Source organism: Temnothorax americanus, unplaced genomic scaffold (genome assembly GCF_048541705.1).
Source record: "Temnothorax americanus isolate GAGA-0224 unplaced genomic scaffold, ASM4854170v1 Scaffold1, whole genome shotgun sequence".
Classification (NCBI taxonomy): domain Eukaryota; kingdom Metazoa; phylum Arthropoda; class Insecta; order Hymenoptera; family Formicidae; genus Temnothorax; species Temnothorax americanus.
Window position 1 is genome coordinate 1,032,101 of NW_027509230.1, and position 26,008 is coordinate 1,058,108.

Here is a 26,008-nt window from a genome sequence, read left to right on the forward strand (position 1 = left end):
TTCTCCGCATTCAGTTCATCCGTTTCGGAAAGATGTGGATGAGTGTGCTATACGAGCGCGAACGAAGGAAACACCGAGGGAATGCTATATACGTCCGCGGCATTTATGGTCAAGATGGTCAAGATTTCGACTCCGCGTGTAAATTAATTTTTACAATAAGCCGATTTAAATTTCCCGCCTTTTACTAATTAACCAGTTCAATTAAACGCATTCTTAATTTAATATAACGTAATATGCGACAAATGTACGTCCAACGTGTATTATATATAGCTTCTACAGAAAACAACTTGGGTGAAATATATTACAAAACAAATATTTCACGTGTCATAGGTACGACGAATTTGTACAACGAGGAGTAAAGACACCGTTGAACCGTTCTGTTTTGATGTGGTGAGGTGGAACTTGAGTTTTTCCCTCTTCTCTAACAGCTGACTAACCGGCCAACTGCCGGACGGCCCGGATGACGAGAAGCCCAGCAAGACTCGTAGCTCGTAGCGGTGGAAGCTTCGTTCAGGTGCAGATCTATTCACTGCGCTACGACCCTAAACCGGGCCTGAAACATTTTTACCTGCATTGTGTGTACATATAGAATCGTTAATCTTCCTTTTCAAGGATAAATTTAGGCGCTAGGAACTCTATATGTTGTATACTCCAATGTCTCCAATATATATGCATAAATTCAGATTTTAAGACATCAAAGACGATCTTTGCGCACTTGCGATACATCCGTCCTTTTATGACATATTCCTGCGGCGACAAACTTACACGTTAATCAGAAGTCAAGTTATATATGTAAATATTGTGACAATAATACTGCCGCGCACGAGTGATCGCATGCGCAAATGATCGCGTCAATCATGCAACGCATTTCGATAGATTTCTAAATCGCCAGTCTCATGAAACTCGCCACAGAGACACATTCAAATTGCTTTGTATTTTTCATATTTGTCGTATTTGTTGTTTAAAGTTTAGACGAACGAAATCTGCACGCACAGAATTATTGCAATTGTCTCTCTCCTGAAATCGTTATGTATCATATAAATGATCGTTATTATGCCCTGATATCGTGATTTCACAGTCAATATGTCTAGAATCTGTCGTCTCTTTCCGGTATATTCTCTCATCAAAATACAATAGGAACGCAAACAGTTTACGCTTATCGCCAAATATGTATATAATAATCGATATTAACGGCACATTTAATTTGCGCGCAAATAAGCGATCTAATGGAGTTTTTCTTTTTCTCCTTCTTTCTACTCATAAACTTTTGACTATCTGAATCACAATTTATTTCAATGGAATACAAATATTGTCTTTTTCTTTCTTCTTTTTACTTTTATGAATTTCTAATTTACCGGATCCTACAACTTATTTCAATCGAATGCAAATGTCCTTTTTTTTTCTATACTCTATATTTTATATTCCTCTTTATAAATGCTATATCTGCTTGAAATCTTCTCACAATCAAACTAGAGTACCTTCGAGGACAGGAGTCGATTCCAATCGGAATCTGGCTAGGTCAAAAATTAAATTTAACGAATAAACAGCTTTAATAATTATTCTAATTATTGAAATGGACTTTTTACGGGTTCTTGTTATTAAATTTTTTATCATACTTATACAGTAATTGAGTATTATATAACTTAATGACGGGATACAAATCAATTCTTTTAACAATCGCGCAATTTGTGTACACCGCATTCTATAAAAGAGCGCGATTTAAGAATTTCAATTTTAAATTTAACCTCTATTTTTTCTAAGGTGTGATCATATGTTTTCATATTATAATTATCTAAATTAATTACAGCTAACATATACTATCGCGAGTTACTTGTGGATTAGAGTAGCATCTTGACTACTGATGCAACGGAAATTCATTTAATGTCCGGAACGATGCTATTAAGGTTGGAAGGCGAACCGGATGCGAAAGACAATTATTTCACAATTCATTCGATCAGCTTGAAAGCAACGTAAGTTCTTCAGCTTATATTGCTTTTTAAGTGACTAGATAAAATAAATATAAAATTAACTAAAATGACAAAATATTAAAAATACATTTTAAATTATCTTCAATGAATTGATTAATTTATAATAATATTTTTATAGTTTCACGCTTCTCTCACACAATGGACGCATTAATTTCTAGAATGTTGGTTATAATTTCTATAATTCCCACATATTTGTAATAATATTGATTATATTAATTAACTAAAAATGTATTTTTTTTTATTGCGCCATTGAAGAAATGATATCGGATTTGTATAATAAACAAGGTATTGCATTAAGTTACAAATTGATCGCGCAAGCAATCTCGGATCATTAGAAAAAAAAAAGAAACAAAAATCACTAAGAATGTGTATAATTTATTTCAATTATAATATTTTAGACATTTAATTGTGATTTGTTATACAGAGGAAAATTGTGATTATATATATTACTGCTTCAGGACACGTATTATGGAACTATTCGGAATGGATTTCCCGATCGATGGTCAGAAAACGTGTTTAAATAATCCGGCACTATATACGTTCCCAAGAGTGAGGATGGTTTTTCTGAAGCAGATTTGTTTGCAGAGCTTAAATTCGATTTTTGCTACAATCATCCACTGTCCGTTGCCAATGATGGATTTTGACCCTTTGGGATCTTCGCTGGACGCTTATATCGGGGCTCCGAGCAGTACACGCCTATACCGCGTTCAGGATGGAAAATCCATCATGGGGATCGCTTCCACATGACCGACCACACCACAATGCGACCTGCGCAACATACGCTGATATCGTTAAAGCGAGATCAACCATCAGAATTGGATGGTTGTATAGCAAAGGGAGAAAGAGATGGATAAAGAGGAAACCACGCAAGAAGAAGGCGAGGGGAGAGGCACGGATGGAGATAAAGCGATTGACCCTCGCTCTCTCAATGACCTGTCGGCGATATCGTTCCACTAAATTTACTGACGTGCCTCTTCGGTCAGTCGAACGCGTGCACACACGCCTCCAGTCGGTTACGGGCCACACCGCTTATCTTCGTCCACCCTTGGCAGGCAGAGATAGGAACTGTCGGTGCCAGTGGAGCTACGAAACGTGTCGCGAACTTACCTTAAGATAAACCGTGGAATTAATTAATATATCAATCGGCGTAGGGTCGTAGGGCCAGGTATTAAGTGACACATTGGTGTATTTTCGAGTGAAGGTCTAAAAGAGATAAAAGATGCGGTATGAGAAGCGATTGGAAATGCGAGTGTACGCGACGGTTTTCTTGGTGGTGTTCTGCTTCCTGTGTTCCCCGTGTGCGGGCGACGAGCCAAAGGCGAGCAACGCCGCGTCGTCGATAGGTATGACATTTGTCGACAGATGTGATTCTATCAAATTGGTTACCAGCAACGCCTGGAAATACTTTCTAAAATTATTTGAAGCGCAATTGCTTGATAAATTGTCACTTATTACATTTAAATACTATTCAATCAAATTGTATATTACGTAGATAAATGACTGTAATTTCTTTAATTATTTGTCGCTGAATTGAAAATTATGTAGAGGAGGAATTATAATTTGCCTAATTGCTTCTTGATTGCAATTTAAAGATAAACTGATTGAAAAAAAATTCAACTTTAAAATATTAATTTTTACTGTACAGGATTAAAAAATGATTGACGTTAGTCGTTTCATAATAACTACGATGCACTATTTACTACGTTATGTCTCATGATATAAATAATTCATGTTTCTTACGCAATATAACGTACAGTTCAAGGGGCAGCCATAACATATCGTTGCGGGATAGAGTTATCTCATTTGGAAGTCTCAATAATTAATTTTCGTATAAAATCTCAATCATTAATTCTCCGCACCAATGATAATTTCGTAATTTAAAAAATTTGCCTCTCGTGAAATCGGCTTTATAATACTATTTTTCTATATTTATTTATCATTTATGCGGCACGATTTGACTCGTTGATTGAGCAAAAAATATGATGTATGCTAGACAAGAGCAAAGCAGCTCAGATGGCAACGGGCGAGCAGCGGCTCGGGGATCAGATTCGCGCTATTCTCAAGCATTATCAGCAAGACGATCCCGTCGGGCTTCCGGGCGCACCGATACCGGATCCCATGCCAGTGCCGGATATGAAGCATTCCTTTTCCATGTACACCATGGATTTCAAGCAGATCAGCGTTTACGGGCTGTCCAAGTTTCGTATCGAACATGTGGAATCGGAATTGGCACGTATGCAGGTAAATTAAAACAGATTGTCAGACGGAAAGGTTTACAAAAGTGGAAAACGAAGCAAGAAGATATTCGAGAAGCAGCGAAACTCAAATTAATGCGCTAATATTTATTTTTTAATGCTCTTGATTAAATTCTGCGATTAAAATGTATACACCGCGTATACATTATAGGATATCGCATGGAGAAAATATGTAGCTTGGTGTTACTATTGTTAATAGAGTTATAGTATTATTATTAGTTAATAATAATATAATAATATATATAAATAAGTATTAATATAGCTATATGAATGGTTTAAAAGTAACGTTAGTTTACAGTTATAAATTTAGTGTCAATGCGAGGAATTAGTTTTATATCGATAACTTTAGAAGTTTACAATATCATAGATTTTATTAATCGATTGATTTCCTTGTTAAAACAACAATACAATTATATAGGTAGAAACTTCACAGTTAAATTTTAATTAATATAACATTTAATAAAAATTATTAATTTATAATTTACACGCGTAAAACGCTTTTAGTAAGCGAAATATTAAATGTTTGAACTTTTATATGAATCCACGTCTGTAGAAAATGTTTACGTAGAAAATGAGATTATTATATTTCAAGCGGACGCAGTAGAAATATGATAATCAATACAATACTGATTGTGAGACACTATATGTAATAACGAATGTGTAGAAAGTACAATATACTTTTCTGACTAATCTAACAAAATCTTTTTTTTATTAATTATATAGGAAAGTATTTAAATTATTAATTTGCAAGGAATTTTAAAATATGATTTACACATAATTCTGTGTATAGAATATCTTGTAAATATCTTAGTATTTTTTTTCTTATTCTTTATATCTTCCTTTTAAAGTTATCAAATTCTTATTTTTTTATTTAGCTTTACAATTTTTTTTTTATTATATCACATATAGTTTATAGTATTATTATATTTATCTAGTTATATGCACTTGCGATGTTTATATCTCCAATTTTACTGTTTTCGCTAGAAATGTAAGAACAAATGTATTTTTAAGGTATCTGTCGCAGTAAGGATTCACAGTCTTGATATTCGTGGATTATACACACTAGCGTCATGGATCTCGAGATCCGCCGGCGATTTTATAGTGAAACTCACCGGTGTCATGGTCGAGGGTATCGCCAGGCTGGAAGTGGGCACCGATGGCAAATTGCAAGCTCAGGACATCGACATGGACCTGACTTTCGACAAAATTGACATGGACTTCAAGAATCTAGGATTTCTCGGATCAGTTTTTCAAGGTGTCATTAACTCCATCGGCACCTTTATCTTCGACAGCATCAAACCATTCATATTGAAGGAAGTTAATACAAACGTAAGGTACGATTACGATATCTAAAAATATAAATAAAAAAAAGATAAGAAAAATAGAGAGCAAGGAAAGTAGCGATGGAAGTATTACATAAATGATGTCAGTCAAAGAATAATAATCGATTTTTCAAAAGGACAGTAATCCAATATTGACCAATATTTAATTTACATTTTTTATGACATTGTTCTTTCTTTAAATTTTGATATTTATGAATCTATTAATTTAAATCTTATACATATCTTTTTTATAAAGTTCTATGCGTTTTAACAATAATAAATAATTTTCTTTTTTATTCTTTTGAAAGAGGAAGAATTTAAAATAATTTCTTGTTTATTTTTTCGACGATATATGATATATTTATAGGGGCGAGGTAAACAAGCAGATATCACAATTACCGCAATACTTCCCGAATTCGATTTCGCCCTTCGATATGGCAATCGCCGAAGCCCGCAAGCATGTTTCTCAGATGGGCTATGATCCGTACAAGCTAAAGGATTACACCCAGAGCGTCGGTATATTCACCGTGACCTCGTCGCATACGTGGATCACCGGTCTAGCCAGTTTCTATCGCATGGGCAACATAACTATCACCATGGAGAATGGAACTGTAAGAGCGATTTTTTAAGAGATCTATAATATTTAATTACGCGTGTAAAAGTTGCCAACAGTAAAAATATTGCTGAAATCAGGTATAGACGGAGGCTGCTGTATATATTTAGAAGAAGATGTAACGTTTAAACTTTAAACGAACGCGAGTTGTAATTTAATTTAAATAAATATATTTCGTCTACGACGAAATTGGTAAACACAAAGCAGCTGCAGGATTGGCCGTAATCGCAATCGTCGTTGCGTAAACATTACGCAAGATATCGCGCGCTTGCAAATCGCTTGCAACGCGCGGTTTTGGGGCTTTGCACGCGCGTAGGCGACGTATGTTTATCGTGGACTTTGTACTTATGCGTTACGACGCCTTATACAGGTATACGCGCTCCTGGACGTTGGTACTCAGGAATTGGAGGGCAAGACTCACTGGGAAGTGAGCGTGATCGGCGGCTTCCTATCGCGCGCCGGCACCGTGTCCTTCACCGTGCAATACTTCCGGGTCCAGGTGAAGCTGGGCCAGCCGCTGGACACGCGGAAGCGCGCCGCCTTGGAGGAGCTGGAGCTCGAGTTGGGCAACGTCCAGGCGAGAATCCACGGTGCCGGCACGCTCGATTATCTCATGGAAGCGAGCATTAATATACTGCCGAACGTTTTAAGGTAAACCATAATAGATGCAGCCTTGTAAAAAATATGCGTCTCGCGCCGATCTCAAGGTGACGCCCGTAATTGGCGATTTTCCGACACCGATCGAATTACAATGAGCATTAGGAAGTGTGTCTATAACGCGACGAAACCTTGACAATCTTCGAAACAATTTTCACAACAAACCTTTTTTTTATAAATTCTACGTACGTCTCGGAATGTTTGATTAAATCTTAAAACAGTTTTGCGTTTTTTTAGTTTTTACAAAATCCTTCTAAAGTCATACGTTACAATAATTGGGATATGATCTAGCATCTAAAAGATTATAATCTTGGATTTTTCTGTTACATTTTCTACATTCAAATATATCATATTTAGACTGAAAAAGATGATATATTTTGCATGATAAATTTTATTTTATAATATTTTTTTTTTTACTGTCTTAAAATTCCTTATTTAAGCTTCTAACTCTACTTTCTATTATACTTACTTTAGATATCAGATTATGGATGCTATCGAGGGGCCGTTAAAGAGACGCATACAAGAGGAGTTAAACAAGGTAGACACGGAGAAATTGATCGATGAGAAAATTCCGGAGATCGAGGAACAAGCTAGATGGATGCAGGGTTTAGTGCCCGCAGAGGAAACGATTTTAGAGGAACCGACACTGCCACCGCAGAGCCTAGACGATCAAGTGCCGTTCTCCGAGAGCGAGGAAGAACGAGGGCCATCGTAAGAATAAAGACGCCCGCGAGCGGTCGAACGTTCAAACGTTTAATTTTATTTTAGACGATCAATAATGCGGAATAAAATCTTATTCGTAATATAAACACGTATGTACATCATACATCATGTATGCGTGCATTTTAACATGTGTCCATACATGTACATTCTGATTAATTGTTTAATTGTTCTATATCACGCGACGAAATTCTATTTATAAATTATGAATTTAATTCCGTGAATTACGAATCGTCCAAAAGCAGGCTTCGCAGCAAAGACAGAAAATGTATGCACGTCTTCGTGACGTATTTGGCAAACATGCGCAATTCATGCGTCCGCGGGATAATTTAGTAATGATTTGTCCAAGTGTTGAAATATTTATTGCGGCTTAGCCCTTTTTCTTGTGCCACAACCACAAGCATGTCATTAAGATATAAATATTTAACAGCAAAAATGCGTTTTTAAAAATAGAGCATTGGCCTTCAAAAAATTAAACCACGAACTTACGTTCGAAAAGAAATATTTGCCAAATTTGCAACTAATAATAGTACACAAGTTAAATAATATAATTGCAATTTTGTTAAAATTGTATAAAATTACATATTTAAAGACAATTGTTTAAAAAAGGTATCAAGATTAAATCATTTTTATTTAAAAAAGAGCATTACTAGTATTATTAGAAACATATTACAATTACGATATAATTGCAAATTTGTAAGAATTACATGTAGTTATTTAGAGGTAATATTGTTCGATGATAATAATATAATACAAAATTAAATTAATATTAAATCTTTATTGAAGAAAATATTATTAGCAAAATATTACATTAATTTTAATAGAAAGCGAATAAAATTACAAATGACTGTGCGAAAGGTATCGCGAGAATAAAATCACTGTATTAACACTGAATCTGGAATATATGTGTTTAGTCGTCACTTGAACACAATTGCAATCGTCTAACTCGAAATACGAATACGAAATACATTACATAATATCTCGCCTATAATTCTAACTTACTTCCTGGCTATAGTGACGAATAATTAATACCGCGTGATTTATCTATATCATTCGTACATATTTTATGCAACACGCATTCCTTGCTAAAAAAGAATTGTTACGTAAACAATCTATAAGTACGGGCTTTAAATCGAATTGTCGAGCTAACGATAACACGAATAAATTAAGTGAACGATTACATAATAAAGCCAAGCTCTACAGAACGTACGCAGTTGTTACATTTTAATAGCGAGTCACGGCGGCATGAACCGTTCGAAACCAATCGCCGAGACGAGTGATGTAATATGTCTAACAGCGTAAAGCTTCCTGACAGTAGCTATTGTTATTAACGTTCGTGTTTTTTTAAAGCTATGAGAAAATAATCAACACTACGCGACTATACATACACATGTATGTTTTTGTACAATTTTCTACAATTAGCTAATTACGTTACATATCGAAGTTCAAACGCGCGAAAGATGAGTCACGGTCGTAATTATGGAATCGATGGATGTCTATTAATTTCCGCTCTTGTACGCAATTGAAAGTGGATCTTTATTTTAAACGTAATAGTATGTAAATTTAATTCTGCAGTCTTTTTTTTATCAATCTTAAGCTACGGTTCAAATAATAATCGTGACTCGTTGCTGATATACGGGAGTGCAATGCTGATACATACAGACATTCATGCATATATACATATAAAATTATATATTATTATACATATATGTATATGTATTAATATAAATTTATATATAGATATATGTGTATACGTATATATATCAACAAATGTTTACAAAATCGATACATCGTACTGACCGGTTGTACATACATGATAGACATTTGCGAGGAAGCCGAATAACGCGAGTCAGTTATTGCAGAGAGATATCTGAAGGTCGTCTAAACATTCGAGAGACTGTAAACACCGACTAACTTTCTTCTCTCTGCCAGTGTTTAACTCTCCATATCTTTCTAGATCGCGATACCGATTGTTATTACAGGCACGTAACTCTGCAAACTATTGGCTTTAAGAATGATTGCGGCTGTAAAAATAAAATGATTCAAAATTCTTCGACGTCTTTGGGATTAATCCCTCGGACGCCGGACCATCTTTCGCGTTATCCGGAAACATTTCAGCGCGTTACTTGGCCTTGATGGCCGGCAAAAAGCTACGTCGAATTGGCACGATTCGTTCGCCTGGCGCCGGTAATGCCAGTCTGGGCGCCGTGATGGTCAGGATACCATCGGATGACAAACTGGGCTTCACGTGGCCGATGTCGTAGCCCTTGGGCAGCAGGTAACGGCGTATGAACTGTCGCGACACGTAGCCGTGTCGGTCTTTCCTCTGATGGTGCTTGGCCTCGACGGTGATGCACTGGTCGTCGGTGCGCACGGTGATCTCCTCCGGCGCGAACTGCTGCACGTCCACGATTACCTGGTACTTGTTATCGTCGCGTTCGACCGTCGCCCAGCCGCCTATCTCGCGTTCCAAGTTCTCCACGCTGCGCCACGGTCGGAACCTGTCGCGGACCGACGGTAGCCACGGATCATCGTCGCGCACACTCAGCTTCCGGAAGTGGTCCTCTATCTCACGGTGGTAACGGTCTATATCATCCCACCAGTTGCGTAACAGGTTTCTCGATACCAATGCCATGATTTTCTGCGGGCAAATAGGCACAGAGCACAGATTATATATTTACCTGATTTACTTCTGACGCCTAACAGATCATCATTTTTATCATAGAATTGTTTGGAAAGATTCTAAATGAAAGATAAAACGTATTGGCAATTAAGTGAATGCAAACAAAATCTAAACGTAATATATAATAGATAGAAGATATAGATTTAATAATAGAAATACAAATATATTTTTGTATCTGATGAATAATTATAACGTGTCTGATAAGTGCGCAAGGTGAAATTGCTGGAGAAAAGTGCATTTAGCACTTATTTAAAATACTTATTTAAATAGGCGCTTTATCTACAGTACTTATTTTTAAAGAAATTTTGATGAATTTAAAATCTAGAATGCTGAGCAATTTACATCATCGCACGACTCAAAAAATGGCTAGATAAATCGGACTGGAATTTCAGAAAACAAGAGGCTCCTCTCATTCGGAGCAGTTTCACATTTGAACAAAAATTACAGATTATCGTACAACTTCACAAGACAGTTACACCGACGATATATCTTTTGTATTCAAAATTTAAAAGTTATTTAAAATCGCCATTATTTTATTCGTTTATATATTAAACATGCAAGAAGGAGAATCTCTTATTTAAAATTCCAGCCTGATTTACGCAGCCAATATTTTTCTATCGCGATTGCTATAAGATCGAGGTGTATGTCAATTGAATTTTAAATAAGAAAAATTCTCCTTGCATATTTAATAAACGAATAAAATAATGGCGATTCAACCTCTCTTGTGTAAGAATTATCGAAACAACAAACGCGCGTAAAATATATGCTCAAAGGTCTCTAAGGAAAAAATGTTTTACATATAAATCTTTCTTAATCATGGCTTAATTAATTTTCTACGTAAAAACTTGTCATTATTAATAATAATTTTAAACGTGAACGTAGCAAAAGACGCACGATAATTCAATTAATCAACGTTAAATTGTTGAACAATCGAACAATAATCCGTACGTGACGCGTGAATTCGGAGAGAACGAATTGCGATACGTACCTTGCCGCCTTCGAAAATAAAGCGCTCGTTTCGTTTGTCAAGAACCCGACGTCGGGCACGTCGTTGAATTATCACGCTTCGCGAAATAACTCGTCGTACTGCGCAATATGAAATCCGCCGCGAGGCTCGCTTCCTTCAGGCGCGAATTCCGCTTAGCTTAGCGATTAACTGCGCAACCGTTGCCACTGCGCCGGTTTATATTCGGTTTACCGCTCTTTTCGAGACCGTTCGATAACGCGGCGTGCGCATGCGCACGATTGTAGGGTAAAGTATCTCGCATCTCGCGCGACTTCTCGTCGCTTCCAGTGAGATGTGAGATGTGTATGGCCCGTTCGCCCGCTTATCTATATTTCTCGAAAGATCCGGAAGGAGCGCTTGCGGAATCGGGATTGTCCGTGAGAAATTAGAATACATAATTTATTCTTACGAACGAAAACCGCGCGCACGATCGTCGGTTACGCGTAATAAAAATACCGAGATTCGATAAGAATTTCGATAAGAACTGATGGCATTTGTGGTCTCGTTTTCACTGCAACCGCAGCTACATATTTTGAATTATGAAATAACGCATTATGTTATTAAAAAATATAGTATAATATAATATATAATATAATATAATTATATTATAATTTTATATTGTATTATACAATAATGTTATATTATAAAATATAAAAATATTACTATATATACTTATATTTTTTATATTTTTATATTTATAAATATATACGTTAATTCCTTTTAGCATTACCTATACAAATGGCTTGTAGAACATACATATTTTGATGTATGTATTTAAAAACTTATCGGAAAATATATATAGAATATTATCAAAAATAATTTTTATTAAAAGGTTTAAATACACAAAACATTAAAAAAAAAAAACTGAGCGAATAAGTGTCTAACCTATAACAAATATTGTTATACTTTATCATTTATTAGGTTCTTTTGAAAATTTAATATATTTCAAACACTATAATATGTCAAATTTAGGTATTAATTAAATTAAATCCTGTTATCGCGAAAAAACAGTCATATTTGTACTTAAATTCCCAGAGAGAAGAGAAAAAGAATAAAAAATATACTAATTCTAAAAATAAAATCTTTATTAAAAGTTAATTTCATTCATGATTTTTTTTCTAGATAAAATTCTATAGTATAAATGTTTCATGGCTAGATTAAATACAGGCAAGCGTGCATGTATATGCAACAGAAGAAATACCTTTGCATTTCTTTGATATTCAGAGATTCCTGTTAACTATTACCCGCTTCATATAGTTACATTCTCTTCTTATCACACATATCAGGTACACTTTTATATCACATCGATATATTTCAAAATTAGATAATGATAGGTATAAGTATCTAAAACATTCTACTTGCGAGAACATATTGTTTTGATATTTCTTATAGCTGTTACCTACTATGCTACCTATTATATGCTACCCATCTATTTCGAGATGTATTAGTCACCGATTCGTTTTATCTGCTTTTATCGGCAGATGGAAAACAGCCAAAAAAAGCATGCAGAACCTCGTATGTGAAGTCAGCGCACATGTAACGTCGAGTACTATTGTATTAATAGCACATTGCAGAATACAAATACTATATTTTCTTAAGCATCCCATGATGATAAATATTTAGATAATCGCGCGACTTTACTCGATCTTCTATCGATTTTGTTTAAATGGCACATTGAACATTTACACACCGTTTTTGCTTACGATTATTTTCACAATAATCATGACTTCTCTGTAACCGGCAAAACTTTATATGGATTTAGGATGCCATTCGGATCCATCATTTTCTTCAGACCGTACATCATCTCGATCTCGGAAGAACTTTTGCTCAGGTGAAGATATTTGGTTTTTTTAAAACCGATGCCGTGTTCGGCACTGATACTACCCTGGCACTTATTCACGTATTCAAAGATAAATGGTTCCAATTGTGCGGCCACGTCCTCGTAGTATTCCGGTATGGAGATTTGTACGTGGATGTTTCCGTCGCCTGAAAACAAAAAAGGGAAATTATTCGTGAACATCAAATACATATTTCTAGACATTTAAATTATCTTTATTTGCATAAGAGATACCTAAATGACCGTAACCGCTGATCCTAACAACACGCGGATCCGATATTCGCTCGCGAAGTACCTTGACGACTTCATAAAATGATGAGAAAGGTAGGGAGATGTCGTATTTGAAGACGTAGCCGTCACGTAAGACACCCTCACTAATTCTTTCTCGAAGACCCCAAATATTTTCCACTTTTGTTGTTTCGTTAGTCAAAGTGCCATCCTCGATGTAATCATTACTAATCGCTTTTTCGACAAACGAGGATAGTTTCTCTTCGTCATGGGCCAGATGGCTACCGGAGGTTTCAATAAGCATATAAAACTCGTGACCATCTTTGCGGCTCGTCAACGGATTCTTCATGCCTAGGTTGTTGATCGAGACATCCAGAGATAGTCGGTCCATCATTTCGCAGGAAGAAAGAATTTCGCCTAGTTCGCGTCTCGCTAAATGATATGTTTTCATTATTTTATCAAAGCTCGCCAATCCTGCAAAAATTATATATTTAACATACAAAATACTTAAACATTAAATTTTTATATTTTAAGTCAACAAAATTTTATAGTAAGGTGTACATGTGTGTGTGCATGTGTGTGTATTGTATAGTTTAACTTATATATTAAATCTAGTGTAAACTAACATATTTTTATATTTGCACTAAATATACCTAGAAATGCGACATTCACGGCCTTTGGCAACGGTGGACACTGAATAGCTACTTTGGTTACAATTCCCAACGTGCCTTCCGACCCGATAAAAAGATGTTTCAAGTGATAGCCGGTATTATTCTTCTTTAGACAATTCAGTGCGTCCACGATCTCGCCGTTTGCCTTCACCTAAATAAAAACAATTAATATTATTTTCGATTATATTAAGCTGCAAAAAGAAAGATTTGAATCTTCAAAAACAGAGAAATTTAATTTTTCTAACTTTGGAAAATTAATTAATCATTTTGTTCCTTCCCAACTTTCAATAATAATTCAAAAATTTACAATATAATAGTAAATAATTATGAGAACATAAAAATAATTTTAGTTCATATAAATTGTAAGCATATCATGTAATTTAGACAACAAAAATATTGACAGATATAATTATTTATACCTTTTAACACTCATATGTATATAAATTACATATAATGTATATAAATTAAAGAATAATATTATTATTAATTTTAACGATTTGTATTTAAGACTTACGGCTTCGATTCCCAAGACGTTTCCGTGAAGATTGCCGTAACGGAGTAGTCTTACTCCACCTGCATTTGTCGAAACGCAACCGCCAATTAAGCAGCTACCTTTAGCTCCCAAATCCAAAGGCATCATAAGGCCGACGGTAGCCAAGTGATTTTCCAGGTCCTGTAAAACGCAGCCAGCCTCGCATGTCAGTACACCTAACACCAAGTGTTTGTGTTTTTAATATAATGTAAGGTATAACACAAGAGAGAAACGAACAGTTATGTAGCTTATATAATGTCTTTTCGGCCATGTGAGATTTTAAGGAATCATACCGCGTTATTCACATATGTTAGCCTCTGAAACATATTTTTTCAAAAGACATTAAAAAGAGGGGTAAAATATATCAGTTTAATTCTTTTAACTCAAGGATTTTACTTTAGACTAATTTATATATATTTAAAAAATATACAAATTAAATTAAATCTTTCCAATTTTAAATACTTTAACAGAAGCTTTAGTAGATAGTAACAGAATTTGGCAGCTGTAATCGCAACATAAATATTGAAGGTTTTCGCCCAGTTTTCTGGCAGGGTTTCCGAAAATCTTCAGATCACATCTTTGAGTTGATGTCATAATTGCACTTATCACCTACCCGCCAATTCATTCGTATCCAGAATTTTATTCATGAGCTTCATCGAGATGACGATTTCATCAAATACGGGGTTGCCCCCTGCGACGAGACCGGTGTTACCACTTTGCGGGCAAACTGCTAATCGTTTTTCGTTGCAATATTTTAAGCAAGCTGATACCTCCTCGGTGGATTTCGGTTTCAACACCAACCGACTGGCACCTGCAATTATAACCGACAACCACGTGATTTGAAAATTTAAAAGAATTTCGGACTTTTACTCCAAAAAAATATTAACGATGCATTTTTCTTCTATTTGAACTATACGCGCGAGCATGTGGTCGCACATGGACTCTCTTTTTTTTATAAAACTATAGTTCAGAAAAATATATTTTAGACACATATATGTTAAAAATAGCACACTACAGGAAATTTGTCTTATTTTGGAGGAAAGTAATATGTGAATATTCAAATTGTTGTTTTAATTGTAGGTTTTTTCCAAATTTTTATTTTATTATTTAAAAAAATATATAAAACTATTTATTTAACAATAAAGTATAGATATATAAGATTCGCAAATTCTCTGATTTTACTTACATTGACATAATATTTATTATTTTCATCAAAACAAGAATTCTCTTGAGATATATCTATATAAATTACTTTTTTTCCATATATATTTTCCATAAAAATTTAATAATTAAAAATTCTCGCTTGCATCTCTTCATCCTTTTGAGCTTACCCCTGACGGTCCTTGGAAAGTCGATGTTGTAGCTCTCACACTCATCCGGGTCCGTGATGAGGCGATTGGAGCCGAGCAACGACTCAAAGAAGCAAACGTCCGCGTTCGTGATCGTGGCGTAGGGTCCGCGTCGCATTTTGTACCTGATCGACGTTAATTCGGGTTTCGCACCACCGGTCTGATAATAGCGACTTACGATTTTCCCCGAACATCGAGCAGCGACTTCGTTGCATCGAAGGTAGATACCCATTAGTGCGCCTCGCATCGCGATCATTTCCCACGATTAATTAATCCTGAAAAAGAAAAAAGACATCAATATTTGTAATCTCAATTGAATCGAACACAATCTTCAGCTTATATTTTTCTCAAAGAGAATCGACAAAAAAATGATAGACCGCAAGAAAAAAAATATTTGTTACCGAAGGTGTCCCTTGCTTCATACGATTGATTAGCGGAGGAAAGAGGAATAAGAAATTTATTCAAAAAAGCTTGTCGCTAAAGAATAAAGTCTATCGAGGAAGAACACATAACTTTTAAACCATTTATTATAAAAATACGACGAAAGTATATAAGTATAAATACATGCATAACACTCGAGCTCGAGAGCTAAGTTACATTTGTATTTCACAAAACTATAAATCGCAACAAAACTAATTTATCGCTATGTAATTATTTCGCATCTTCAAACCATGTTTTATATTAAGGTCGCTCCATAGCTTTGAAATAAAGATGGCTAAATATAAATATGATGACACAATTGCCAGGTGATACACAAAGTTTCATTTTCATAATAATGGCAATTAAAATATTTTGCAAAATAATTCAGATTTATATAATAAAATAATTTATTTAGATAAAACTATTGATAATTTCTATTAATAATTATTTCATATTTCTATAATTAATAATTAATTAATAATCAATTACATTAGACACATCGCAAAATGTACTGACAAAATACTGAAAATCTATAGTTCACGTTACGTGTATAGATTTCAATACCGTCGGCACATTTTGGAGCACACCCACATATTAGCATAGTTTCGTGATTATACAGCATAATTTATCGACACGATAAATGATAATTCGCTTGATTGAAACTACCGCCATCTTCAGGTCATTTGTCAACTTCTATACTCGAAGAATTTCTACCCGCGCTTATTATCGACAGGGTAATACTTTCGAGAATATATGACTCTTTACGAGAAGCCCCTGCGCACAATAGAGCACGTATTATAGGAATAAGAATAATTATTAAATATTAGTAACGCACAATGGAAAAGAATAAAATATATAAGATGTAAATATAGAAATATCCCCCCCCCTACATTTACATATCCTAATATTTAATATTTGTTCTTATTTCTCTAATATGTGCTCTATTGTGCGCAGAGCCTATAACTCATCCCCTCAAAATTGAGGGAGTTAAAGAAATAAAAATAGACCGTTTGTTTTATAGAGTAATAACTCTGTTTATTCTAGCTGAATTTTTCACTTTTTATCTGCTCTATCTTTCTCCCCCTAATGTCTAATTACATATATATTTTATCTGAAGTAGTGCAGAAATATAGTATATAGCTGCAAAGAACAGATCTAACAAATAAGATCTTAAAGTCATCATACCAAAAGATCTTAAACGCGATATTGACCTCCGCCATATTTGATCCATCGCGAATTAATGACGGTCGATTGAATGAGATTAAGATCGCATAGAGTACATCGCAATTAAAAATTCGTACTATTTTTTTTCTATTATTTTCTCTATTATATTATTTATTTTATTATATGTATGTATATATCTTTTCCACGCATATATCTCAATTACAATTCACATCCTGTATATACGCTAAAAAATGTATCATGCCATCAAATATAATGTTAATTAATTGACATCTGTAATAATATACATATACATGTACATATATACGTATACATATATAAACAATTATAATATTTTTATGCTTTATTTTCGAATTTTAAGACTTGATATATTTATACATTTAACGATATATCTGCACAGTGTAATATTAAATTACGCGCGTTTTTTTTTAACGCTCCTCTCGAATAACTTCAACTTCGAAAGCAATCCGTCACTTCGTGAAACGTCACAAGGGGTATATGGGATGATCTAAGAAAATGAGCAACAAAACATCTCCCCAATCTGCATTGCAGATTTGCAGAGATAAGGCGAAGATAACGTTGCATAAAGACGACCGTTTATCTTGGATTAAATTTTTTTTTTTTCAGTTTTCCGCACAAAAACTTAGGTTCATTGTTTGTGTCAGCAGAGATCTCTGGTATCTTCATGACATATTATGTGTGAGTGAGGAGAAAAGATTTGGGTTGAGAAATTATCTGGAATTAGACTCATTCATACGATAACCTTATTTAGACCTTATATAGACAGTCTTATTTGTTTCTTAATGGACGTACAACGTATATTAAAATTCTTTTCGGTCATCCATTTTAAATCGTTATCGTCGTCACGATAATTCGTTGCGGCATGTGACACTGTGACAGACGCGCGGACGCACAATGAACGAACGCGCAACGGATTTCAAAACGATCGGACGTCTCTGTCGCAACGGCCGCAACGATATCAGAGACGAGCGTTAACACGGCTGTCCGTCCCGGCGTTTACAGTGATTAAGGCGGGGCTATCTTAGCATACCTATTTATAGCCGGACGTATATATACGTACGCGGCCGCGGCGCGGCGCGCGGCGGTGCGCCTTTCACGCGATCGCACGATCGTGCAGAAAGCGCGATTCGTCGCGTCTGGTACTTAATTGACACAAAACCGCGCGCGTATATGTCCCGGCGATCGGCGTAATGGCGCGCCGAAGAGGCGGCCGTTGGGTTTACACAATATAACCGAATTTATCGGTTTGCGGGGAATCCGCCCGACAATCTGTCCAGATACTTATTCTTCTTCGATATCGGTATATCAGACACTATCGCATATCTTCTGTATCTTTTGTTGTAAGCACCAGTTTTAAATCTTAAGAAGAAATATTCGTCTCGAGTGTAAATAATGACATTCTCTCTGATAAGAACTTTGGAATTTATTTCTCAACATCCGATGCGATAATCCTTATTATTGCGTTTCTAAACGCCGAGTTTGAGAACGTCAGTGAACACAATACAAGTTATAGAGATGCATAGTTTACGTGTGAACGTTGATTACGTGCAAATGTTGATCGATTTTTTTTTTATTAGGAGTACAAATAAGTTTCCGCCATCTATTGTAAAACGGCGGAGACTTATTTGTACACCTAATAGATTTTTCGTATTTGGCGTCAAAATGCGATCGTTAAGATCGTTCCATCGATATTATGTCGTTGTAAAGATATTTAAGAATAAAAATTAGGAAAAGGACTTTCTCTTTTTTAATCCATTGAACGTACTATATGGTGATTGTTTATTCATATAGCATGACGATACTTTTTGTCCGATCATCATTTATTATTGTCTATTATAGCATTTTGGACCTAATTTATTATTGTACCTCATTTCGAAAGGGACAACGTATGAAGAGATGTAGCTGCATCTTTCCCCGAACCTCGATAAAGTTCCTCAGATACGAGCTTCTGCGAATTCGCCCCCATGAAGTTCGCCAATGAATCAAAACATATAAAAAAGCGACTGAAAGCGATCTATACCAAGATAACATCTTAATTCTCGATCTTCCTCTGACGAAAGACAACGATCGTATCTCGTCTCCTCGTCGCCTCGTATAATAGGAGACTATTTTTATCAAAACCGATTACGCGATTATTCGGCGAACCGTGACTGCAAATTTAACGCCTTTTATCCACAGTCGTATACGAGGTCAGTGTCGTGTATCATATTATTTCGCAAATTGCCATTGGGATGCGAATTCGAGTCACTCCAGTTTCGAATTAAACGGGAATTAAACACCGATTGTGAGTCGAATAACAAAAAAAAAAAAAAAAAACACGGTAAATTTCTTCAAATTATTCCGGCTAAAGGTGCGCCTTTGAAAAGACCTCGTGACGTATCAGAAACATCGTTACCGTTTTACGTTCAACATATCCTTCATATACCGTATGTATATATGTAATTCTATCTCTATATAATTCCACCTGTGTCCATAACAAACGATACGAGGCTTTCCATTTCCCTTCCGCGCCATTGATAAATTATGAATAATTGAGTAAAAAGAATCGCGACATACAATGAAGGGCGCACGAATAAAACCGATTTCTCCGTGCGCATAAAGAAAATTGGTGGCAAAGAGGGTAAACGAGATGCGCTTTGTGATATCTTTACCGTTTCCACGCGCTCGTTGACGCGTAACAAAGGTATTATAATTTCCACGTTGCAATATTGTATTCGTGCAATTAGCAGGATTTCGTTCGAGTGCTCTTTCGCGAGCTCTGGATATGTAAATCATACCCTTTTCACGCGGTGCACGCCGGTGTTCAAGTGCCCTATATACTTATCGCGATTTGACACGAATTAAACGAGCGTTTATCCCCACGCACGTTCGGTCGCATCGCGATTTTTCGATTGATAGAATACGTTTCCCGCGGACGTTCCGTAATTGCGTCCATAATTAATCGGTCCCGCGATAAACGTCCTGTTACGCGGCGACAATAACTCGCGATCCGTCCAGTTAGACCGTTCGACGTCCGCGAAAAACCGTGTGGAGGGAGGGAGGGAATTATTAAGAACTTAATTTTAGCGTGGCCGACAGGTGGAAAATAGAAACGATGAATCGATGAAGCTTAATCCAGCCGCTGAAATCTTAAGTGTCCAATCGATAAAACCCGTCGCGTCGTCAGTTAAGCGACATCGGGACGGGCGTAACTCGTCTTCATTTCTCAAATTCGAGGAACACAATGGAGAACAGCGCCGCCCCAAGGAACGCCGCTCGTTCGACCGATTCGTTGTAGACGCACCGCGGGACTCGTTATATAAAGTCCCATCAGGCCTTTTGAAAGAAATAGTGGAGCACAATGGAGACAAACGTATCTTTCCGACCGACAATTTTAGAAATATTTATACTTCAACAATAACTAATGGACGAATGAATATCAATCAAATGTTTGACTTTACGAAAACATATGTGCTTAGCTTGTTATCTATAATATGCAATAGCCCGCTTATTATCTTTTAGTATTTCCCAAAAAGAAACGGTGACGCATCAGATTTATGAACGGATATATATTTATACTTTAAAGTAAAAATAGTCAGTAAATGAATGTATAACATATATACGAATGATTAATCTTTAAATTGTTAAATATATAAGGAATAAAGAAGATTATATATAAATATTCTGTAAGTTGGGCAAATACACTCACGTTGTACAGTGTAAAATTTACATGAACAGCAAGTTTAAAAATCACACAATTTATACTAAAATTTATACATTTGCGTTATAAATTTTGTGATTTTTGAACTTGTTCACGTAATTTTTACACATTTGTTTTACAGTTAAAGGATCGATATCAGTATAACTTCGCAAAAATTGTATTTATTGGATAGCATATGCACGTGCGATAATGATTTTTCTGCTTATTCACGAATAAACGAAACACAGCGTCCGACATAAGGGTCTTTTTCGCATGTCTATAGCGTCGGAAATTGAACTCGCTGAGATTGTACCGGTTTCGCAACCTTTGGCAATACGTATAACATAATAAACTCTCTCTCTCTTCCCTTCTCTCTCCTCCCTCCCTCCCTCCCTCTCTCTCTCTCTCTCTCTCTCATCGTACAAGTGCCATATTAGAAAAGGCTAGCTATTATACGCAGATATTAAAGAGGAATTTTTTTACTCTCTCGTAAAGATAACGAGATTATTATCCTCTAGAATAATTAGCCGATATAGATCGGAATTTATAGCGAAAGAGATTGCATTCTCAGCATGAACGTGTGTCGCAAATGTTGCACAGGCAAGTTTTACGATTCCTCAACGATTGTCTTGGGAGTATCGTGTGGAGTCGGATTGTTAACCCCCCCTAATCGGCCGCGTGGGAGATAATAACGATATCATGCACTCGTATCAAGTTGCAATACGTGCAATACGACTTGTAAATATGTATAGCCCCTTGTCTATGTATTTTATATTTGTATGTATATCCTTATGTGTATTTTGTATTTGTAACTTTTTATATGTGTGTTTCTTGATATACATATATTTCTTTCTTGGCGCTCAATCCGATGTAAAATTGCTGATGGCTCATTACTTGAAATTAGAAACCGAAAGAGCCATAAAGATGTATTAATTTTCCATTTTTTGCCAAGCTAATATAAAACGTAATGGCGTGCGACCGTTCCATACAATTAATCATGCTAAATTAAGAATTAACGATATTAATTTGTATCGTAATGCGCAGTCAGGATAATGAGAGACGCTCTCATTCGGAGCGAAGATTATATCGCAAATCGAATATCCGAGATATTTCGCGACGAAGAGGATGGCCCGATGCCCTCGAGCGTCGTTGCCCCAACCCGACGAGTCCGTCATGGCACTCGCACGGCATTCGGCAATTACGCTTCGCTCCCCCCCCCCCCAACCCGTCGCCGCGCGGTCGCTACCATTTTCTCGACGTTAATTCGAGGACCGATCGGATGCAGTCATCGGATATATTATAATCTACAGCGAATCTTTCGATGGGGAAGCCCTCCTACTCCTGCCCCTTCCCCGTCGTGTATCATCGAACGATATGCGGCGGTATATTACCGAGCAGACTGTGTGGGGAAAAAGAGGTCAGGGGGTGGAGGGGGAGGGGACGGTTGAGTGTGGGAAGGAGAAGATGGCAGTGAAATGAGCCCGCGGTAGAGAGGGAACCGCGATGGACATACGAAGAGAAGAACGAGCGGCCCGGGGTGGGAAGGGAAGAGGGAAGAGAGAAAATTTCAAGGGAGAGAGATCGAGCGTGGTGGGAAGGGAACCAATCGTCGCGACGACTTAAGCGCTGTGCGCGCGCGCGCGCGCGCGCGCCCGCCACGTCCCGTACGTGATATAGCGTGCCGCGTGTATACGGAGCGCGTATGTGTGCGTATACCGGTCGAATCAGAATGAACACACGAGCCTCGCGATATAGTAGCGATGGCCACACGTGTACGTGTGCTCACGCAACCGTGCATACGCGCGCACACAGGCGCTGCGCGCGACCAATTCACGGACATCGACCATGACTATATCGAGACTCGAGACGAATCGAGGCGGAACGAGACGGAAGGAGACGGGACGATGCGCCGCGATACGAACGGGCGCGAGCGAGAGAAAGAGGTTCTTCCCCCCCGCCCTCTGGCGGGGGCAGCGCGGCACATGCGCGGTCACGCAACGACGTTACACGCGCCGACCGTACCCCAGGCCAGACCAATTCCTCGGTAGCAGCCCGAATCATTAACTTGTTTCCCTGGCAACCCCGTCGCGACCCACACCATTGGCTGCGTCGCTTCTCCCACCCGCGCGCCATCGAGCTCTACGGTCGAACGGCAAACTACAGATGCCGAAGATACGCTCCATCGTTCGCGGCATAGCATAGACGTGGACTATAGGGCAATCTCCCCCTTCCCCCTCCCCTACGCGCCACGATCCACCGACCCGACCCTCGTCAAGCGCGCATACACATGCATATATGTGCGCGCGCGCGCGCGCGCATGAGAACGCCGCTCACGCAGGGACTTGGTTACTGGGATTGGTACAGCCGGGACTGTTCCTACCCTACGCGCGATACGTCCTACCGTCGCACCTCGCGTCGAAATCCGAGACCGGTACTGGGAGATGAACGATAAATCCGTTGTATTTCACGTTAGCGTGATTTTACTCCTTTTTTACGATTCTATATATCTGATGGGAAATGCTGTCGAGGTACAATCGTTTCCGCACGTAGGATCGAGTACCGTAAAAACGGAAAGATTTTTAATTAACACTTTTCTTAATTGAGCGTGCGGTTTCGATCGCGTTCGACAGCGATCGCCAAAAACAAAACGCGTTCGCGTTTCGGCGTATATAAAATTGCGCGCGATAAGCTTGCCATACTTTTTCCTAGACAAATACAGAGGTATGGTACACGTGGAAGAGTTTTAAGGGCCGAAGTTCCGACCGCCGAAACGCGAGACTCCGCGTCCTTGATCCATGGACGAAGATGGATCCCCGTGCCTTGGGCGGAGCAGGATGCATTATGCATGGAGGTTTTGGCATCAAAATTGGAGCTTTCCTCGACACCGCGTCGCGCATTGGCGTCAAGGACGCGAGATGCCCATGTTTTTTGTTTTTTTGAAGTTTTGCTTACGTATGTGCGCTCGTTGCGTAAAAAAAATAAAAATAAAAAACAGCTACGAGCAACTTGAACGCACCGATTGGACGGAAAATTTCTGCAAGAACGCGAGGAGCCAATTGCGTGCGGATCGCAAGTCCCCGAGTTTCGAGCCGGGAAGCATAAACTCGGCTTAGAGACAGTTGCCGTGTCAGGGCCGTGTTGCGCCCGCACGGGGCCACAGATACTAAACTTCGTGTGCGAACTTCTCGCTACATTACGTCACTATATTTTATTCCAACTGCATAACTATATACACATTACTTTCCTGTAATTGGCTTAATAGCGGCATGATTACATGCGCGCACGTATCGATTAAAACAATATTTTACGAATTTATTTCGTATCTCGAATAATATAAAGTTTTATAGAACAAAGAGAGAGGAAAGAACATATGTTAAGACGAGCATATTATGTTAGGACGAAGAACTTATTTCATTTTATTCGCAGCAAACCCACTCTTTTCTCTTTTTCTCTTATGTACAATGTGTTTCGTTGCAGGGGGAATAATCATTCTAAAGGATATAACTCATAGAACCTGCACAGCAGAAACATTAGCCATTAACAAGTGACCTTCGCGTCTTTGAAATCTTTTTGAATACTTTGTAAATTTTTTCCGTTCAATCGTAAAGAAATTTCCTAAGAGAGTCTAATAATTTGGAGGGGCAAGTCTGTTAGAATTCTGCATAGATTTCTTGTAATTTAAAATATATAAATATACAATAAGATATACAAAATACATAAAAATATGTGCATTTTTATACATTAACTTTACGATATTACGATAATATTTTGATGTAAGTTAAAAGTATTAATAATGATTGTTTTCGTTCACGTAAATATATAAAATAATAAGCATACACACAATTGGATTAGTAATAATATCATATGACGTATACGATACGTAATGTTACGTGCATTAAAAAGAGGCTCTTCACGTGGGTAAAAAGTTTTTCTAGAAATCCTGTTCGTATGCAATCGTTGTTACGTAAAGTTTCTGGTGATGATTAGCGCAATTGGTAATCGATCGTGTGCATGCTGTTTACGATATGATATGAATAATAGATGATATTATCAGCGGTAATTTGTTGTTATCTTTTCTCACTGCAATAAGAAATAAAGATCGTAACAGCAATCTCTGTACAATTTATCTCTTTAAATATTTTTATCGAAAGAGATTTAATAACACTAGTTTTTTCAGTTTTTTCTATCGTTAACATTTTTATAAAATCTCACAAAACTTATATAATTCATATAAAATAAATGTTTAAAATGCAAATATACAAATTAAATATAGAAATTATAAATTGTTTGAATAACAATCGTGTGAGTTATAAATGAATATAAAATTAATTGCAATTTTAAACTGGAACGTATTTTAAATTATCACTGAATGTCATTTAATAATATCAATTAGATAACAATATGATCGAACAACGTAACAAATAAATTATTCATTATTATCAATAATAACGTATTAAATTTTTATTACTATCACAATTATAATTCCCAATTAAATATTCAAAAAGAAAATAAACAATGATTTCTCTCTCTCTCTCTCTCTCTCTCTCTCTCTCTCTGACAAAAAGAAAAAAAAAGAGAAAAGAGATTCTTAGGAGAAATGTGTAAAGCGGAATACCAGGGCACTCGGGAAACTCAGCACGTTTCTGTCGGTGCTATGCTGTGAAATATAGCATGGACTATAGATCTGTATACGTACAGGAACAAATGGTTCGCGTCTCTGTGTGCGTGCACGATAGGACGATGGATGCGATAGGTAGCGGTGAGGAAAGAGAGAGGGAGAGAGATAGAAAGAGAAAGAAAAAGAAAGAGAGAGAAAGAGCGAAAGAAAGAGAGAGAGAAAGAGAG

The 26,008-nt window shown here is 36.8% G+C and overlaps 3 protein-coding genes across 7 annotated transcripts in view; 1 reads left to right on the plus strand and 2 right to left on the minus strand.

Moving 5' to 3' along the window:
• On the plus strand, positions 1–8,633 carry LOC143893370 (uncharacterized). The gene is made up of 9 exons (XM_077398651.1): positions 1–138; positions 331–514; positions 1,808–1,970; positions 2,447–3,331; positions 3,982–4,229; positions 5,255–5,577; positions 5,933–6,176; positions 6,549–6,829; positions 7,310–8,633. The coding sequence occupies exons 4-9, from the start codon at positions 3,208–3,210 to the stop codon at positions 7,548–7,550; spliced, it is 1,461 nt and encodes a 486-aa protein (XP_077254777.1). The 5' UTR covers positions 1–138; positions 331–514; positions 1,808–1,970; positions 2,447–3,207; the 3' UTR covers positions 7,551–8,633.
• On the minus strand, positions 8,314–11,387 carry LOC143893473 (protein lethal(2)essential for life). Its single transcript, XM_077398930.1, has 2 exons — positions 11,227–11,387; positions 8,314–10,196 (listed from the first exon to the last, which is right to left on the minus strand). Exon 2 carries the CDS (start codon positions 10,188–10,190, stop codon positions 9,678–9,680), a length of 513 nt encoding a protein of 170 aa, XP_077255056.1. The 5' UTR covers positions 10,191–10,196; positions 11,227–11,387; the 3' UTR covers positions 8,314–9,677.
• The window catches only part of D2hgdh (D-2-hydroxyglutaric acid dehydrogenase), an 18,956-nt gene continuing 4,174 nt past the window's right edge, over positions 11,227–26,008 (minus strand). For all 5 annotated transcript variants that reach the window (XM_077398629.1, XM_077398606.1, XM_077398621.1 and 2 more), the window contains 6 exons: positions 15,844–16,136; positions 15,126–15,323; positions 14,495–14,688; positions 13,963–14,131; positions 13,316–13,783; positions 11,227–13,230 (listed from right to left, as the gene is read on the minus strand). In XM_077398629.1, coding sequence (XP_077254755.1) covers positions 12,965–13,230; positions 13,316–13,783; positions 13,963–14,131; positions 14,495–14,688; positions 15,126–15,323; positions 15,844–16,117 — 1,569 coding nt within the window. In that variant the 5' untranslated portion in view covers positions 16,118–16,136 and the 3' untranslated portion in view covers positions 11,227–12,964. The remainder of the gene's footprint in view (positions 13,231–13,315; positions 13,784–13,962; positions 14,132–14,494; positions 14,689–15,125; positions 15,324–15,843; positions 16,137–26,008) is intronic.

What these genes read in the sequence shown, in the direction of transcription:
- LOC143893370 (XM_077398651.1), top strand. Translation starts at nt 3,208, where the DNA reads ATGCGGTATGAGAAGCGATTGGAAATGCGAGTGTACGCGACGGTTTTC. An exon ending in CGGAATTGGCACGTATGCAG is followed by an intron (nt 4,230 to 5,254) that starts GTAAATTAAAAC and finishes TGTATTTTTAAG; the next exon opens with GTATCTGTCGCAGTAAGGAT. An exon ending in GAAGTTAATACAAACGTAAG is followed by an intron (nt 5,578 to 5,932) that starts GTACGATTACGA and finishes ATATATTTATAG; the next exon opens with GGGCGAGGTAAACAAGCAGA.
- LOC143893473 (XM_077398930.1), bottom strand. Translation starts at nt 10,190, where the DNA reads ATGGCATTGGTATCGAGAAACCTGTTACGCAACTGGTGGGATGATATA.